The sequence below is a fragment of the Cucurbita pepo genome, chromosome 1, assembly GCF_057944985.1.
Source record: "Cucurbita pepo subsp. pepo isolate OVF chromosome 1, ASM5794498v1, whole genome shotgun sequence".
NCBI classification, from domain to species: domain Eukaryota; kingdom Viridiplantae; phylum Streptophyta; class Magnoliopsida; order Cucurbitales; family Cucurbitaceae; genus Cucurbita; species Cucurbita pepo.
In genome coordinates, this window is record NC_141798.1 from 1208170 (window position 1) to 1226468 (window position 18299).

General features: G+C 35.4%; 5 protein-coding genes and 1 pseudogene across 5 annotated transcripts; 4 read left to right on the forward strand and 2 right to left on the reverse strand.

Annotated features, from left to right (window-relative positions):
• The first annotated feature begins 440 nt into the window (after nt 1-440).
• OTP70 (Tetratricopeptide repeat (TPR)-like superfamily protein) lies at nt 441-2141 on the forward strand. Its single transcript, XM_023694100.2, has one exon. It carries the CDS (start codon nt 459-461, stop codon nt 2046-2048), a length of 1590 nt encoding a protein of 529 aa, XP_023549868.2. The 5' UTR covers nt 441-458; the 3' UTR covers nt 2049-2141.
• Nucleotides 2142-4312: 2171 nt separating this feature from the next.
• Nucleotides 4313-5173, forward strand: LOC111790005 (pectinesterase inhibitor 11 pseudogene; annotated as a pseudogene).
• Nucleotides 5174-6654: 1481 nt separating this feature from the next.
• Nucleotides 6655-7871, reverse strand: LOC111802314 (21 kDa protein-like). The gene is made up of 2 exons (XM_023686633.2): nt 7453-7871; nt 6655-7090 (listed from the first exon to the last, which is right to left on the reverse strand). The coding sequence occupies exons 1-2, from the start codon at nt 7864-7866 to the stop codon at nt 6899-6901; spliced, it is 606 nt and encodes a 201-aa protein (XP_023542401.2). The 5' UTR covers nt 7867-7871; the 3' UTR covers nt 6655-6898.
• Nucleotides 7872-9666: 1795 nt separating this feature from the next.
• LOC111809221 (21 kDa protein) lies at nt 9667-10787 on the forward strand. Its single transcript, XM_023695660.2, has one exon. The coding sequence runs from the start codon at nt 9789-9791 to the stop codon at nt 10386-10388; it is 600 nt and encodes a 199-aa protein (XP_023551428.1). The 5' UTR covers nt 9667-9788; the 3' UTR covers nt 10389-10787.
• Nucleotides 10788-11258: 471 nt separating this feature from the next.
• LOC111809297 (jagunal-like protein) lies at nt 11259-13549 on the reverse strand. Its single transcript, XM_023695774.2, has 6 exons — nt 13370-13549; nt 13046-13101; nt 12242-12365; nt 12044-12150; nt 11612-11681; nt 11259-11523 (listed from the first exon to the last, which is right to left on the reverse strand). Exons 1-6 carry the CDS (start codon nt 13449-13451, stop codon nt 11444-11446), a joined length of 519 nt encoding a protein of 172 aa, XP_023551542.2. The 5' UTR covers nt 13452-13549; the 3' UTR covers nt 11259-11443.
• Nucleotides 13550-14670: 1121 nt separating this feature from the next.
• Nucleotides 14671-16883, forward strand: LOC111809390 (pectinesterase-like). Its single transcript, XM_023695880.2, has 2 exons — nt 14671-15832; nt 15958-16883. Exons 1-2 carry the CDS (start codon nt 14965-14967, stop codon nt 16647-16649), a joined length of 1560 nt encoding a protein of 519 aa, XP_023551648.1. The 5' UTR covers nt 14671-14964; the 3' UTR covers nt 16650-16883.
• The last annotated feature ends 1416 nt before the right edge of the window (nt 16884-18299 follow it).

Sequence of the window (18299 nt, forward strand, 5' to 3'; positions counted from 1 at the left end):
TTTTAAAGCCTTGAGGGGAAACCCAAAAGGATTAGCAGACGTGTTTTAAAGCCTTGAGGGGAAACCCATGAGGGGAAACCCAAAAGGGTTAGCAGTTTTTAAAGCCTTGAGGGGAAACCCAAAAGGGTTAGCAGATGTGTTTTAAAGCTTTGGGGAAACCCAACCGGAAAAGAGAGGACCATATCTGCTAGCAATGGAGGAAAAGAGAGGACCATATCTGCTAGCCATGGAGGAAAAGAGAGGACCATATCTACTAGCAATGGGCCTGATCGCTCCAAAATTACTTTAAATAATAATAATATTAAAAAAAATAATATAATCCATATTTTCAATAGGCAATTTTCTTTTTTAAGCTTGAGATTCAGTATTCTATCTTGTTTTTGGATGTGAAACAAAGCGCATAAAATTAGGATAGCGGTGTTTGAAACCGCCATTTTCGCTGCAATTCTCATTGCCAGATGCTGATCTCTTTGCGATTCTCAATTTCACCCATTACTTCGCTTCATCTCTTCTGTTCTTCCGGACCCAAGAAATCCAAGAAAGAAAGAAAGAAACTTCTTCAGGAAAAACTGATTCGCATAAGCAAAGCCAAAGAGGCCACTCGTCTCCCTTTCCCTAAATCCTCATCAACCCCACTCTTAATCCACCACAAACCCTTCTCCCAATCCAAGATTCAAGCCCTTGATGCTGTTCTCAATGACCTTGAAGCTTCCCTCCACAATGGCGTCCCAATCGATGCTGAAATTTTCTCTTCCCTTTTGGAAACTTGTTACCAATTGCGAGCCCTTGATCATGGTATTCGGATTCATCGCCTAATACCCACCAATTTTTTACGAAGAAATGTGGGTGTTTCTTCTAAGCTTCTTCGTCTGTATGCTTCTTTTGGGTACATGGAGGATGCACACCAGGTGTTTGATGAAATGTGTCAACGAAATCTCTCTGCATTTTCTTGGAATTCTCTTATTTCTGGCTATGCTGAACTTGGTCTTTATGAAGATGCTCTGGCTCTCTACTTCCAAATGGAGGAAGAGGGTGTTGAACCTGACCATTTCACGTTTCCTCGTGTACTCAAGGCCTGTGGCGGCATTGGGTCGATTCGAGTCGGGGAGGCAGTGCACCGGCATATCGTTCGTTCGGGATTTGCTGGCGACATCTTCGTCCTCAATGCTCTAGTTGACATGTATGCCAAATGTGGTGACATTATGAGGGCTAGGAAAGTTTTTGATCAGATTGTTTCCAAGGATACAGTTTCCTGGAACTCAATGCTCACTGGTTACACACGCCATGGGCTGCTCTTGGAGGCATTGAACACCTTTGATCAAATGATTCAAGAAGGTTACGAGCCAGATTCGGTTGCTTTATCCACCATGATCTCTAACATCTCGTCGTCGAAATTCAAGTTACACATCCACGGATGGGCGATTCGACACGGAATCGAAGGGAATTTGTCAATTGCCAACTCTTTGATTGCCATGTATGCCAACTCTGGTAAGATCAACAGAGCAAGATGGCTGTTCGAGCAGATGCCTGAACGAGATATAGTGTCATGGAACACCATAATCTCTGCTCATTCCAACACCTCAAAAGCATTGACATATTTTGAGGTGATGGAGAGCCTTGGTGTTTTGCCAGACAGTGTAACATTTGTGTCATTACTGTCAACTTGTGCTCATCTGAGCTTAGTGAAGGAAGGGGGAAAGTTATATTCTGTGATGAAAGGAAAATATGGAATAAGACCAACCATAGAACATTATGCTTGTATGGTGAATCTTTATGGGAGGGCAGGGCTGATTGAAGAAGCTTATAGAATCATAACAAACAGGATGGAGGTCGAGGCAGGCCCGACCGTATGGGGGGCGCTGTTGTATGCGTGCTATCTTCATGGCAATGTCGATATCGCCGAGGTTGCTGCTGAAAAGCTTTTTGAATCGGAGCCCGATAACGAGCTCAATTTCAAGCTTCTGATGAAGATTTATGGCAATGCTGGGAGGATTGAAGATGAGAAAAGGGTGAGATTAATGATGGCGGAACGAGGATTAGATTTGTAATGAAGTAATCTGGATAATTATAAATATTTTTATTTTAGTGTATGAATTTGTTAGTTATCATTTATTATAATAAAAAGTAATAATTAGAACCGAGCTTAAAGAACGTTGACCGTAGGCTTGACGGCTGCCGACAGCACCACAAAACTAGGAGATTTTGACTGAAATCCATTTACATAAAAAAAGAATGAAGAAGAAGTGTAGGGTATATCAATACTATTGTAGAGATACGTGAAGAGTGTCACAGTTATGCTTGTCCAGAGCGTGTTATATATGGCTGCGTGTCAAATGTCTCGATCATGTTTGTTCAAAACGTATTGTCCATAGCTACATGTCGGTTCGAAATCTCTTTAAATGTACTATAGGGGATACAACTAATTGTCAATTCTTCATATTGTGAGGTATATGCTATTTAAGCCGTAATTTTTTTTTCTTACAGCCATATAACGTTGTTTTCTTCGGTTCTTTCAAATTATTTTCAAATGTATTTCCTTACTCATGTTTTTTAAAATATTTCTCACAAACGTGATTCGAGCCTCAAGCATACGCCGACGTTGTTCCGTAAAATCTGAATTTCTCATGACCAACTTGTTTATTGGATTAGAACAACTGTCGCACAATCGCTATCCGCTGCCTCCACAAGAACGTGATTGCGACAAATTACACTTATCCCTAAAAAGTATCCATAGCATTGAAAGATGTTTCAAGCTTTTAAAAGTTAATTTGGTAAATATACAATATAAAAAAATGTGTTAAATAATGTTTTAAAGAAAGTATGTAACTTTAATTAGGCGGTGTCGTGTTACACATTTTCTTGGCATTGCCCCACTGCTCAATTTGAGTCTTTGCTTCTACATTTTCAAACCTCCAACTAAATGGGGAAGTCAAATGCTTCTATTTCAATATTTAATTATATACTTTTTTTCCATGCAAAAAAAAAAAAAAAAAAAAAAAAAAAAAAAACAATGTGAAAGCCGACAAAAGATAAGGTGGTGGCCTCCAATTATTAAAAGAATTTGATTGGTTCAGAAGAATTTACGAAGACTGAGTGGTCTGAGTAATGTCGGTAGCAAAAAATTGGTCCTTACCCTATTTTCTTTTAAAATATTATTTATACTTTTGACTTATAAAAAAAAAAAAAAAATTAATAGGAAAATCACACTCTCATCTGCCCATTTAGTTTACTTTGACTTTCTTCCCTGATCCCCTTTTATTTATTTATTTTTTTTTTATTTCAATAACTTTTCAATTCAAATTTATTTTCATTTCATTCACTTCTTTTTTAATTAATTATTTTCTTTGATTGAGAAAAATTATTGTCGCCTTATATAAGTATAAATATGATATACAAAATTAAATTTGAGTGAGAAACGACATTGAAATTAGCTCAACAAGTCAAAAGATCCTTTTTAATAATTTTTTATTTAGACCTAAAACGATGAATTTTGACAATTTTATTGCCGTGTGAATTGAAATAATGTCTCTATCTTATTTTATACAATTTGATCTTAAAACATGTTATTATAAGTATATCTTCCATTTTTTAAACGAGTTTATTTATTATTATATATCTTTTAACTTAGATATGTTTATACTAACTCAATCATTGGTAGCTTCTAGAAGCAATTATATGTATAATGCTCAAGGCAAATAAAACTATAGAATAATTGCTAGATTTTTTTTAAATAAAAAAATCAATAATTACTAATGTTGATGGATAGAAAAAATAAGGAAAGCGACCGTTAACAAACTAAGCGGTGGTGAAATATTTAAATTAATTCTTCCCACTAAAACTAGGACTGGGACATTGTATCAAGTATAAAATTATTCAATTTTAAAATTAATATAATAAATAAAAATTAAAACAAATTTTATTATTCACTGCGTCCACTAATTTAGAGAAAGATTATATATATATAAATAAATAAATTAATGAGAGACATTATTTTTATTTATATTAAATTATTAGACTTTATTTTTATTTATATTAAATTATTAAAAAAAATTAAAAATGTTTTTATAATACGAACAATAACCTTATAATTCATAATTATTATAAATAAATTTAATAATTTAATAATTTATTAGATATGTATCAAAAGAGAATTATTAGATATACTTATAAAAGCTTTCCACTAAACTTTTCCTTTAACAAATAATAATAATAATAATAATAATAATAAATTTCGTGTGAATATATTTAAAAAAGAAAAAAAAAAATATATATATATATATATGATATATTTACACGGATTGCCCTTGGGTTAAATTTCCACTATAAAAGTCGGATCCCCCACTTCTCAGTCCACAAACAAATCGCCTCCTCTCTTCTTCTTCTTCCGCTCTCTGTTTCTGCAAATCCGCGAGGTTTACCAATGGCTAAATCCGCCTTCCTTCTCCTACTCCTCTCTATCTCCATCCTATTCGCCACCTCCAGCGCTGCCGACTTCGGCGGAGCTTCCAATTTCATCAAATCGAGATGCAATTTCACAACGTACCCTGACCTATGCGTTCAATCCCTCACAAATTTCGCCTCAAGAATCCAACAAAACCCTCGCCAATTAGTCCAAACCGCTCTAATGGTGAGCCTCTCTCACGCTCGATCCGCCCGATCCTTCGTCTGGAAACTGACGAAGTTCACCGGATTGAAGCCGCGAGAGTACGCGGCGTTGAGAGACTGTCTAGAGGAGGTCGGCGACACGGTGGAACGGCTGAGCAAATCGGTGGAAGAACTGAAGCTGGTTAGGAGATCGAAGAGGAAGGATTTCGAATGGCACATTAGCAACGTGGAGACTTGGGTGAGCGCGGCGATGACGGACGGGAACACTTGCTCCGATGGATTTGCAGGGGCGGTGCTGAATGGAAGAATTAAATCATCGATTAGGCGTCGCATTGTGGATTTAACTCGATTCATAAGTAATTCCTTGGCTCTGATTAACAACTATGCTCAAAATCAAAGCTAGAAATGCAAGTCTGTTTCAAAATCTGAAAAATGTAATGTATATTATGAGAGTTTTGAGTGTTTTGAATTTGGGAATTGCAACCCTAAACGGTTTTATGCTTTTCTCTCTATCTGTATTTTCCTATTTTCCTTTAGTTTAAGAAAAAAAAAATTATTAATTATCGTATGGATTTCGAGGATCTGTATATTTTGTGGTAACTGGTGTGGTTGAATTATAATTCTAAATTCTAAATAATTTTTCTAGGACCACATCGATCAAATTTATATCTCTAATCTTTGTATCTATATCTTTTTTTAGGGGGGTTTATATGATCTGATAATCCAATTAATTCAGCTTATTTAAAAGTTGGATGGGGTTCAACTTAGTTTGCGAATTGACATTTTTTTGTGGGTCAACCCGAATATAGAGTTACAACTGAACTTTACTTTTTAAAAATTAAGAATACTAACCTTTGTAACTGATATTGATATTAGTAATGTGTTTGAATTTAATGGGATTTTAGCTAGTAACGTAACATGTACGACATCTAATTAGAATTTTTTAACAACCCAACTTAAGTCAACTCGAAAATAAACAATTTGGTTGGGTTATGAACTTTGGTCACTCGGGTTACTAATCCAACTAACTCACAATTTCAATCCAATTCATATATCATCTTAATATTTTTCCTTTTGGTAATCTCAAAATTGTAACGTTGCTTCGTATAAACTTCACATAATAAAGGTTTAGCTTTTATTAACCAACTTTGTACTATTGTTTTATTAAGAATATTTGCATTTTTGAGTATATGTTGGCATTTTTATTATGCTTTTATATCTTTGTAAAGTCATATCAACATCAAATATGAATAAACACTTATTATATGATAGAAAATGAACCAAATATAACAAAAGTTTACAAAATAATGGATTAATATTTTAATGATATATATATTATTTTTATTTTTATTTTTATTTTTATTTTCCCATGCACCATAACAGTATTTCATAGATAATAAAAGCGCAATTTGACAATTTGTTTGATACAATATTAGATTTTTAAAATTTTTATTTAAAGACAGTTATTGCTTTGGATTTTATCATTGAAAAATGAGAGGGAAAATTAAAACTCCAACGGAATGGGGGCCCTCCCCCTTCCTTGATTGAAGGAAATGGGCAAATCCAAAATTAATTTTTTTTAAAAAAAAAAAAAAAAAACAATTGAAAGGTCCAAAATGGATGAACATGAAACATCAATGATATAAATGATTTTTAATTGTCATAAATAGTTTAAATTTTGCAAATAAGGACTAAATTCATTACGTTCTTAGCAAAAATATAAATTTTATCACCATCAAATCTTTTATTGAAAATGATATGTTTTTATTCAAATATCTCGTAACCCTCGAGCTTTTCATCGACATGTTTCTTCATCCCCTCGCATGTTGACATCCAATGGCCGACAATAGTGCTCCCTTCTTCGAGCTTCGACAGTGGCATCAAATTTCCAATAGACACGAGGCGAGTTCATCTCCATACAAAGTTTCATGTTATTGTTCTTGCATTGTGAGTGTAACCCATGAGAATTTTGACCTCTTTTCAAGATACCCACTCTATTTTAGCGTAAAATTTACAAGTTCGAATGTGTTCTAATACACCTAGCGGTGAACTTGAATTTACATGTTCTCTAAGCCTACGGATTTGACTGCATGAAAGTGATGCATATCTATAAGCTTTTAAGTACATAAAAGTGATATACATATAATTAGTTTACGTGATTTACATAAAAATACACAAAAGAAACATATTTTATACTTTGAAATGACATTAAAACAAGATTGAAGCTGCAAACAAGTTTGATGCAGCTCAGTTGTTTAATGATGAGTGGCCATGGATGTTAGCTCAGCTGAGCTCAGGATTTGTATTTGAAGGTGTTGATGAGGGACAAGGCGTTACTGATATGCCTCACCACAACCGCAACACTCTTCTTCACCTCTTGCTTCACCTTCGACCTCACCTTCCGACCAGCGCCGCCGCTCAACCCATCGCTGCAAGTCATAGCATCGGTCTCTGCAGCACTCATCCATGTTTTGATACTATGTAACTGTGTTCACAATATGAATACAAATATTAACTTTAACCCAATCTACCTTAACTTATTTAAAGGGTTTAATTAAAATTGATAATCAACCTAATTTCATTTATAAAAAATGTTAACTTATTTGATTAAATATATATTTTTCAGGTCTCTAGGTTGACTTTCGTATTTAAAACCTTATGGTCAAACCATAAGTGTGCTAAGATCATGTCTAAAGATATATATATATATATATATATATTGGATGATTTTAGGTTTAAAATTTTCGTTTCAAATACATGATGTAGAATGACGTTTAAAATATGAATTTGGGATAAAATTTACGAAAACATATAAATTTAAACCTTTTGGGTGTAAGTAGAAATAACCTGAAAGTTCACATCTTTAGTACGACTCAAGCTTTTGATTGCAGCGATGGCTCTTTGGAGCTCGTCGGTAGAGTCTTGAAGATTATCAACACAATCTCTAATGACCTTAGCTTCATAGGTAGACATCTTCTGGCGAGATAACTTGGAGACTATGGAGGTGGCATCTCGTGTAGTTTTGAGAGAAGAAGCCATGGTCGCTCTGCAGAACTCTTGTTGTGTTCTTTTGGTTTGTGAAGCATGTAAGGTGAGGGAGATCTCGCAAAGGCGTGGATACGGCGTCGTTTTGCAAGCCTTTTTGATGTATGGTTTCACGGGACGGGTAACGGATGAAGAAGAAGCCACGACCGAGGTGGTGAACGTAATTGAAACGAAAAAGAAAAGGGTTAGTAACGATTTTAGGATTTGAAATTCCATATCAATTAAGCTATGGTAGATGATCATGAAGGTGATGAAGATTATTACTATATTTATAAAGATATTAACTTAGAAATTAAGACATGCAAAACAAATACATTTAACGGTTGAAAATGTAACTGTCTTTGTAAGTTTTAAGGTTGACTATTTTAAATTATTAAGCATTTTAAAATAAATTTATTATTATTATTATTCTTTCCAAAACTATTATAGTTTATTAGGCTTAAAGCCATAAATACAAATTGGGATTAATTAAATTATTATTTTAATCAAATGGGGTTGACCCAATTAAGAAAGGTAAAGTTGAAGGAATCTGAGACGTGCAGGTCTACGGAAGAGGCATGTGCCCGAGCCAAAAAGTCAAGATCAGGCACTTAAAAAGTCAAACAATCCCCAACAATCCAACGTATCACGCACATGTCACGTGCACTTTACAGCACGTGAAACTCGGCTGATCCCACGCTGTTGTACGTTAACTGTTGAGGTACGGCCCGTTCCGTTAATGCCCCACTTCACTCAAGGGCAGTTTGGTCAATATAACAAAATTTAATTTTAAGAATGAATTAAAGGAAAATTAAATAAATAAATAATTAAAATGAAAATATAAAAAATTTATAGAGATATTTATAAATGGCGATATTGCTAGGGTTAGGGTTGAGGACGGCACATGGAGTTCGAATGAGATATATGAACCATTTAACGGGCAAATTGCAACATACCATAAGCTTAAATGCTTTTGTCCATCTAAGATAACGTGTCACACCAATATTCTAGACCCTTTTATTTTCAAATATGACATTAAATTTCTATCGATGTGCACTTATTTTTGATATTTTTGTGTCTACATGAGTTTAAGACCGATAACTGTGACATGTTGCAGAAATCAATAAGAGTAATGACGTATACGATTTGCTTCCGTATATGTTGAGTGAAATCTTGATTTAAAGTAAGAGGATAAGCTCCACATCGAAGTGATATTTTTTAGAAGAGACGTAGCTCGAGGGTTAAAGATACCTTAGAGCGTATGTCCGAATTAGATGAATTAACTTGTCCATATAATTTATAATCTTCAACTTTTTTTTTTTTTTTTTTTTAAAGAATATTTCTAAATCTATTTTAATTTCAAATTTTAGCTAAAGTTGGAGAAGAACCCAAACGGCGTCGTTCTGGGGGCCCACTTTCAAAATAATTTCATACAATATGGTCCATTTTTGGGCCCAAATTCATGTGATCAAGTCGCAAACATTGATGGCCCCACCAAAAAAAGATCTTCTTTTTTTTTTTTTTTTTTTTTGAAAAGAAATAATAATAGTAGCTTAAATCCACCATTTCCCTACAAAATCAACTTGTAAATCCTTATAATAATACATGGGTAGCGGCTGAGAAGCGGCTCGTCCAACTCTTTGAGCCGCCAAGATATTGAACAACGAATATTTGATGGAATTCTATGCACAAAAAGCCCCTACCTCTCTACTAAATTAACGTCTTTCCAAAAAAAAAATGGCTCTTCCCACCATAGAGTTGCCCTAGAATTTGTTACAGAGGAGCATCGGTAATTAACTCAAGAATTTTTTTTTTTGGACCAACTCAAAATTTAAGTTCATTTAGTTAGAGATCTGAATGACTCAAATAAGGTTCATAAACCACCTCTTCGGGTTGAGTTGGGTTGGGTCAACGAGTTGTTCATGTTTTAATTATTAAAAAACACCTTAATAACTAAAATGTCATCAAAATCAAACATTAAACATTCATAAATCACAATGTATCACTAATATCTGTTCTTCCTAGAGTAAGGTTAAAACGCTTTTATTGGTATGAATACAAGGGACCCATTACCTTTTCCATTGGCCTATTTAAATCAAAACCCATTCTTCACCATTACCAAGAGATAAACCAATCAAAAAGGAGGGATAAAGAAAAAGATGGGTTTCTCGATTTGCAAGCAAAGCTTGATTCTTTTGGTAGCAATCTTCCAATTAACACTAAACCCAATCTTCATCTATTCAGCCATCACTCCACAAAGCAGCAGCACTGAGTTCATCAAAACCTCATGCAGTTCCACCACTTACCCTCGTCTCTGTTTCTCATCCCTCTCACTCCACGCCACTTCCATTCAAACAAGCCCTCGCCTTCTGGCCACCGCCGCCCTCTCTGTCTCCATCTCCTCCGTCAAGTCTGCCACTACCCAAATTCTCAAGCTCTCACACGCTCACGGCCTCTCTCCCCGAGATGTCTCTGCTCTTAATGATTGTTTGGAAGAGCTCGGTGACTCTGTCGACTCCCTCATCAGCTCCATTTCTGAGATGCCAAAGCTCCGAGGCAATGATTTTGATGTTGTTATGAGCAATATCCAGACGTGGGTCAGCGCTGCCCTCACCGATGAGACCACTTGTAGCGAGGGGTTTCAAGGGAAGGCGGTGAACGGCGGCGTTAAGGCGGCGGTGAGGTCGAAGATTGTGAACATTGCTCAGTTGACTAGTAATGCTCTTTCTTTGATCAACCGGATGGCTGAGCTGCATTAGATTGTTAAAATGGTGGATTTTGTTGGTTTGGAATGTGTACTATATAATACTGTTGGGATTCGAAAGATTAATGGTAAGTATGAAAATTAGTTAAAAGGACGAGTTTTATGCCTAAATTTTTAATTTTCTGTTTGTATTTTTAATAAGTTTATTCTTCCTAGTGTGACCCGTGACTCTTACCTCTTAAAAAATAATTGTTCTCGTCATAACATCATATGTAGATCCCATTGAGAGAACGAAATATTTTTTTTTTATGAGAGTATAAAAACCTCTTCCTACCAGACACATTTTAAACCTGAATGGAAGCTCGAAAGGGAAAATCCAAAGAAGACGATATTTGTTAGTGATGTGTTTGAGTTGTTACAAATGATATTAGAGCCATACATTGAAGGATGTGCCAAGAGGCTGAACCCCAAAGGAGGGTGAAAAACATTGAAGGATGTGCCAGCGAAGAGGCTGAACCCCAAAGGAGGGTGAAAAACATTGAAGGATGTGCCAGCGAAGAAGCTGAACCCCAAAGGAGGGTGAACACAAGACAGTGTGCCAGCAAGAACGCTGGATCCCGAACGGGTGGATTTGGGGGTCCCACATCGATTGGAGAAGGGAACGAGTGCCAGCAAGGATGCTGGACCTGCTGGGTCCAAGAGGGGATGGATTGTAAGATCCCATATCGATTGAGGAGGAGAACATAACAATTTTATAATGGTGTGGAAACCTCTCTCCAACCGAGTCAAGGAAAAACTTAAAACCTAAAAAAAGTTAGAAAGGAAAAAACCTAAAGAGTACCATATTGCTAGCAGGGCCGTATCTTCACCAACAAATATAACAAAGAGTATAATCAACATTAAAAAAAAAAAAAAAGTACTCAAGTAAATTTTAACCTACAATTTCATCAAAATCGCAGTAGGATCCAACCTAAGTGGAACCTTCTTACATAATTATCGAGAAAAGAGAAATCCAAACTTTCTTTTTAACTATTTTTGGATTCAGAATCGAGAAGTAACAATAAAGAGATTTTCTGGTCGTTAAAGGACAACAGTTTGGTACAGAATAACTTAAGAAGAGCGTTTTGGAGGAGACATGTTACCCACGAGGGAAATCACTGTCCTGATTGCAAATATCTGAAGCAGGGCTCCTGTATGGAGGCATATCATAATTCCTGCGTTAGTTCATACTTATTGACTCTGAAAATCAATGAAGATAGCATGTAATAAACAACCCACCAAGAAAAATGCGGATCGTCTCCAAAAGTTCAAGCTTCTTTGTCTGCCAATTACTCAGATCCTCAATTCCCTAAATGGTTCATGAGATTCAAAGTTCAGTCAGAACGGAGAATAAAGCAATCGGGGCAGACATCACCCCACGGAAGCTATGATCAAAGCCCGTAGAGTTATAAATATAATCAACCAATCAAATTGAAGCTCCCAACCATTTTCATGTATAGATGCCAATGGTGACAAAGAAGCGATGAATCTTTGGAGTCTCAACAACTACACTTATATAAAGCCTACTTTAATTTTCATCGAATTCAATTTCCCGGTCTCATTGCTATTACTTCTTCGACTAGCCAGCATAAATAACAATTCCATAACATTTTCATTTGATTTCTCGCTTATTTAGAGCATCAAATTAGAAAACGAATCAGTTTTCCTTACCTCAAACGTATAATTTCCCTGAGAAACATTAACAAAAAGTAGTAGGAGCGCAAGAGATGATGCAATCATATAAGCTTTCAAGAAACTTGCACGACTACGCCTTCGACCTTCAATTGAACAGGAAAAAAATCAATCATTACAGTTGAAACAGACAAAGATGTGTAAGTTAGCTAAAAAAGAAGTAATAATATTAGCAACCTAGTTCTCCTATGAACAATGAAAAGAAACCAATGACAGCAGATGAAATTGCAAGTTTATCTGGAGTCACCCTCTTTGATGTCAATATAAACAAGTAGACCACTCCACATAACTGAATGACAACCTGCAGTATAATCCAACAGACCCAATTAGGGTAGAACAACGGATAGTCATGAGAGGTCCAGAGATAAGCAACGGCTCCCATGAAATTGCAAGTTTATCAGGGTCTCCCTCTAAAATCTTTAGCATTTACAAATTTCAATAGAGGAACTAGGAAAATTAGTAAATAAGAAAGGCATTCCAATCGGTCACATCAGAGTTGAGAGAAGTACAAGAAAAGATTGAACCAACTATTACATGAAAAATTTATTGATCACAAATTATAGGCCTTCATGATACTAAGGTAAACAACATCAGGAATCAATAAATCTCTCCTAAGGCCAGCTCTACATTAAACTCACATCACAAGAACTAGGAAATCACTGATCTGGATGTCCTGGTAGAAGTCATTTACATAAAGAAAGGCTTTATCAGACTACTACCTGATGGAAAATATCGCCCAATTTTTATGGGCTTTAAAGAGTTTTTTCCTCAAATACGAACATAACACTCACTAATAGATCTACTTTTCTACTGTTTGTCATAAATTAAAGCAAAGTTTGGAGGATTTCGTGATAACAAAGGCAAGAAACAAAAGTAAAAGCATCGAGAGTCCAATAGAAGATGGTGTTTCAACAATGAAGCAAAACACGCTAGAAGATGTGAACAACAAAATTTTCTGTAAAAGCAATATAATGCGTGTACCTGATTTAAAATCAGCGTATATAAACGAGATTTTCCTTTGGCAACCTTTTGATACCCTATAATTAGAATAACGCGTCATAAGAACCGAAGTTGATTCCAATAAGACAAATAAAGTAGCCAAACAAATCCAATTTCTTGTTGCAATGCCTAACTATCCTCTTCCACTAAGCCGAAGAGCTGAGCAGAAATAGGACATCAATGAGGACCAAAAAAAGACGAACAACGAAGTTTTTCTTCTCCATATCGATCGACTTTTTGTTCTATACATCACATGGTTGCTCAACAGCCAAATGAAAATTAGGAGAAAAAAGTGAGGAAACTTACGAGAATCGACAACCATGCGATAGGCGAAATCAGAACCATCGGTTCCAGACGGCCTTCCAGCAGCCGATTTCCTTTGATTCATCTTCTTCGTGGGCACTGGACTCCGAAAATTCGGACCTTCGACTTCCACCCACGACAGACGCTTTCCTTCCTTCCGGACCTTTTTAGCAGGGTGTTCACGAGGTTTGGTTTGGTTCGATCTGGCCCAATCAAACCTCGATTTAGAATAATATAAACCGAGAAACCGGCCCATCGATCAAAACCGGTCCGGCCGGAAAGTAAAAAGTGACCACAAAATTAAATTTTATAAAAGGAATTTAAAAAATTAAACACAATTTTAAATTTAAAAATCTATTATATTAAACATGTAATTAAAATTTTTATTATAGAGACAGTCTGACAAGTCGGTTCTAACTCGTATCTATCTCCCATCTACATCAGTCGAGTCTTTGCATCTCAATTCTCGCATCAAAGCTCATTTTGACTCAACCCTAAAATTAAAGACACGACTATTTATCAATTTTTTTCTATGCTCGTGAAAGAACTGTTCATATTTCGGGATTAATTTAATCCCGCAAAATATGAATAATATGCCATTTCATGGATTTTGTCAATCAAACATTGTGTTTTTAAGCATATTAATGTTGTCAAAGTTGATTAAACCAACACGGTTTTGAATGTCTTCAACTCCATGTGACAATGTTACTGCAAAAGTCAAAGATGGAAGAAAGTCAAAGAGCGGTGTATTGTTTTATTTAAGAGCCCGACTATTTTTTTTTTAAACAATTCAAAAGAAAAAAAATTAATACATTAAATACAAATATATTTAAAATTTGGATGAGATTGAAATGAATTAACTCCATAACAGGATATCTTATAATATTTAAATATGATTGGGATGAGATAATATATCTTAATGTAAATGTATTAATTGACAAATATTTTCTAAAAGTTCTTTCTCGGGTTAAGACATACGAATCTCTTAGGAGAATGCAATTACATCTACAGAAAATTCTCGAAACACTTCTTCTTCAATTCTTTGGGATTTTTTTTTCCAAAGGCTCCTACAATGTTTGACCTTTCTATTTGAGTCATGGCAAGCAAGATCTCGTGAAATGTTGAAGAACATTTGTATGGTTTGAGTACTTCGTTAAGGTTTCTCCAAATGTAGAGTTCTTGCTCTCCAGTTTATTTAGGTGAATGAAGAGTTTATTTCGTTCAACACCGACATATGACATACGCAATGACATTATATTTGACTAATTGTGCATCATATACCTTCTTTTAAAAAGAAATCTCTATTACATTAGTTAAAGTCAACTCTATATGTACAACTATATGCTTGAAGCTCAATAAAATATGTAGTTGTTTAATTCATCCTTTCATCGCTCACTCATCTTCTAGGTAAAAAGGGAGGAGGGTGGTGGATACATGATTGGCACATGGATAGAAGCCTTGGAGTTTGATTATTCAAATTGTTCAAACACAGCCAACCTGTCTCTATATCATCCCAATTTGCTCTTCTTCCCTATATAACTAAGCCTCTGAGAGCTACCTTAGCCCTCATCAATACCAACAAAGAATTGGGTCCTTCAATGGCGAAGAGTACTCTTGGGGTGTTGTTTTTCCTTCACTTCTTTTTACTGTCTTCTTCAGCCTTCTCCAAGCATGTCTCTAATGGCATTCATTGGTGGTGCACAAAAACCACATACCCTGAAACCTGCAAGTATTTCTATGGCCATGCCAACAATCCTCCTCCCAAAGACATGTCTGAGTTCAAGAAAATGGCGATCAAATTCGCCATGGACGGAGCTTTGAGTGTCGAGAGGCACACTAAGAGAGTCGGTTCAAGGTGTCGAAATCATAAGGAAAGGGTTGCTTGGGCTGATTGCTTGAAGCTCTACCAAAATACCATCTTTCAGCTCGAACGCACTCTAGATTCCTCTGCTAAGTCTACTGAATTTGATATCCAAACCTGGCTTAGTACCGCCCTTACCAACGTTGAAACGTGCCGCACTGGGTTTGCTGAGCTGAATGTTGTGGACAATGTATTGCCGCTGATCACGTCCAACAATGTCACACAGCTGATAAGCAACAGCTTGGCGGTTAACAATGCTTCAACTTGGCAGGGGAAAGAGACATATAAACAGGGTTTTCCAAGTTGGCTTTCAGGTGGTGATAGGAAGCTGCTGCAGTCATCTTCAATGATGGTGGACCTTGTGGTGGCTCAGGATGGATCCGGTGACCATAAGACAGTTGCAGCAGCACTAGAGGAAGCTGCAAAAAGGAAGACAGATGGGAGATTCGTTATACAAGTAAAGAGAGGGGTTTATGAAGAAAACCTCGAGATAGGAAATAAGATGAAGAATATAATGCTCGTCGGAGATGGAATGAGATTTACCTTCATTACAGGTAGTAGAAGCGTTGGAGGAGGCTCCACCACTTTCAATTCTGCTACCGTTGGTAAGTTTCTTTAAAAAACCACGACTCTCCATAATGATATGATATTGTCCACTTTGAGCAAAAGCTCTCGTGATGGTTTATATGATTATATGATTAATCAGATAGTTGTATTTTGTGACATTCAGCGGTGACCGGAGAAGGATTTATAGCTCAAGGAATCACATTCCGAAACACGGCCGGTCCCGAAAACCATCAAGCAGTTGCTCTCCGGTCCGGTGCAGATCGTTCCGTCTTCTACCGCTGTGCCTTTGAAGGGTATCAGGACACCCTCTATGTCCATTCACAAAGACAATTCTATAAAGAGTGTTATATTTACGGGACTGTAGATTTCATATTCGGAAATGCTGCAGTGGTTCTACAGAACTGCATGATTTACGCAAGGAAACCAATGAATGGTCAAAAGAATGCAGTTACTGCTCAAGGAAGGACTGATCCAAATCAAAATACAGGCATTTCAATCCATAACTCACGGGTCATGGCCACAGATGACCTGAAACAAGTGGAGAGCACAGTGAAAACCTTCTTGGGAAGGCCGTGGAAGGAGTACTCTCGAACAGTTTTCATTAAAACTTACCTCGATACTTTGGTTGATCCAGCAGGTTGGTTGGAATGGAATGGTGATTTTGCATTGAATACTTTATACTATGGAGAGTATAAGAACATTGGCCCTCGTTCATCAACAGACCAGAGAGTGCAGTGGAAAGGTTACCATGTTATAAGCAATTCAACAGAGGCATCGGAGTTCTCTGTCCAAAATTTCATTTCAGGGCAGTCATGGCTGCCAGGCACAGAGGTCCCATTCATTCCTGGAATCTAGAAGAACAAAATTTTCATTCTTCCTCTGAAATAAATGTACCCAAATCATGGAATTGTTTAATCTTTATGCAGTGTTAAGAAATCATCATTCAAGCTCAAATACCACATGATAATTTACATTCATACATCCCTAATCATCCTATCAGTTTAGGATTTTTAAGAAAAGATTTAGTTTATAGTTTGTGTTCTAAGCGGTGGACATTAATCAAAATTCCACTTATATTTCTTAAACTTTCGATCCCACTTATACTAAGCGGTGGCATTTCAATCCTTAGTTATGTTTCTTGAACTTTAAATCTTACTTATGTTTCTTAAACTTTCAATCCTACTCGTGTTTTTCATTCTCGACATGATATTAGAGTTTATTCTTGACGTGATATCAGAGATTTTCATTCTTAATAATAAACTAAGGATTAACACAGGACAGAGCACTTTAACAGAATTCTTGGTGGAATAGAATTCTCAAGCATTTTATCAAACAGTTCACGGGCATAAAAAAAGTCTTCCATTTTTAACATACCCATTAATCATGGTCAAACAAAAACTCTTATCAGGGTCGAAAAACACTCCCTGCTGCAAAGACACTTAATTAAGGAAGTATAAGTAAAAGAGCAAAGGCTTACCATTTTGTGGAAGTAATCCAAATTTTCCGGCTCGCAGAAAGCACTAAAATGACAATACAAAATGCCACACCTGCTGGGTTCAAGTTTCTAGTGACTGACTACTTATATGACAACCTTCTCCCTAAATCTAAAACGATCGATGTGGGACAACATACAACACCCATAATCATTATATTGTCATGTTAACATGGAATGCCGACGTAATTAATAGCATTATTGACATCATAAACAGAGAATTACATCTTCTCAAAAAAAAAAAAAAAAAAAAAAATCCATAATTATTCAAAATTAATTATGTAATTTTCTAGTGATTTTAGATATAAACACTTTGGATTATGATTCATATAATCGCAATTATAATTGGTATTATGATTTTGAACGCCACCCATAAACCAAATGTAATCATTAATCCTTTTAACATTAACTTAATTAAATTCACTAATTACTTCAAAAGTCGACCTTTTTTATTTTATCTATGAATTTTAATTTAATTTATGACGTCTGATCTCACAAACTTTTTTAAATATAATAAATGTGTGATATGAAAGATTTAAATTTCGAACTCAAGAAAATAAATTATCGTCCATCTTAGTACTCTGATTTTTTAAATACTATAAATATAATTAAAAAATTTAATCCTATCAAATATAAAATCTTTAAAATGATTAATTATATTATTAATATATATATATATATATATTATTTTGAGAAAATATTTTAATATAAAGTTTTAATATGATTTTCTTTAAAAATAAAAAGTCCTATCACCGTATATTATACTCTTGGTTTGAGTATTCTACACTCAAAATACATACCTTCCTATATTTATACTCCAACCATTTTCATTTTTTTCAAAATACTCCTATCACGTCATTTATTATAATTTAATATTCAAGATCTTCGGTATTTCAAATAATTACTTAAATACAATTTAAGTTTATTTTCTACCCAGGTTAGTCGTATAGTTGCGAGATTTTATAATGTCATGAGATCTTCGTATAAATAGTTCATCCACCCGTTTAACTAAT

Excerpts from the sequence above, each read along its gene's own strand:
- LOC111809221 (XM_023695660.2), top strand. The coding sequence starts at position 9,789 with ATGGGTTTCTCGATTTGCAAGCAAAGCTTGATTCTTTTGGTAGCAATC.
- OTP70 (XM_023694100.2), top strand. The coding sequence starts at position 459 with ATGCTGATCTCTTTGCGATTCTCAATTTCACCCATTACTTCGCTTCAT.
- LOC111809390 (XM_023695880.2), top strand. The coding sequence starts at position 14,965 with ATGGCGAAGAGTACTCTTGGGGTGTTGTTTTTCCTTCACTTCTTTTTA. Across the intron at positions 15,833-15,957 it reads TTTCAATTCTGCTACCGTTG|CGGTGACCGGAGAAGGATTT; the intron begins GTAAGTTTCTTT and ends TGTGACATTCAG.
- LOC111809297 (XM_023695774.2), bottom strand. The coding sequence starts at position 13,451 with ATGAATCAAAGGAAATCGGCTGCTGGAAGGCCGTCTGGAACCGATGGT. Across the intron at positions 12,151-12,241 it reads ATTGTTCATAGGAGAACTAG|GTCGAAGGCGTAGTCGTGCA; the intron begins GTTGCTAATATT and ends GTTCAATTGAAG. Across the intron at positions 11,524-11,611 it reads GACGATCCGCATTTTTCTTG|GAGCCCTGCTTCAGATATTT; the intron begins GTGGGTTGTTTA and ends GCCTCCATACAG.
- LOC111802314 (XM_023686633.2), bottom strand. The coding sequence starts at position 7,866 with ATGGAATTTCAAATCCTAAAATCGTTACTAACCCTTTTCTTTTTCGTT. Across the intron at positions 7,091-7,452 it reads CTAAAGATGTGAACTTTCAG|TTACATAGTATCAAAACATG; the intron begins GTTATTTCTACT and ends TTGTGAACACAG.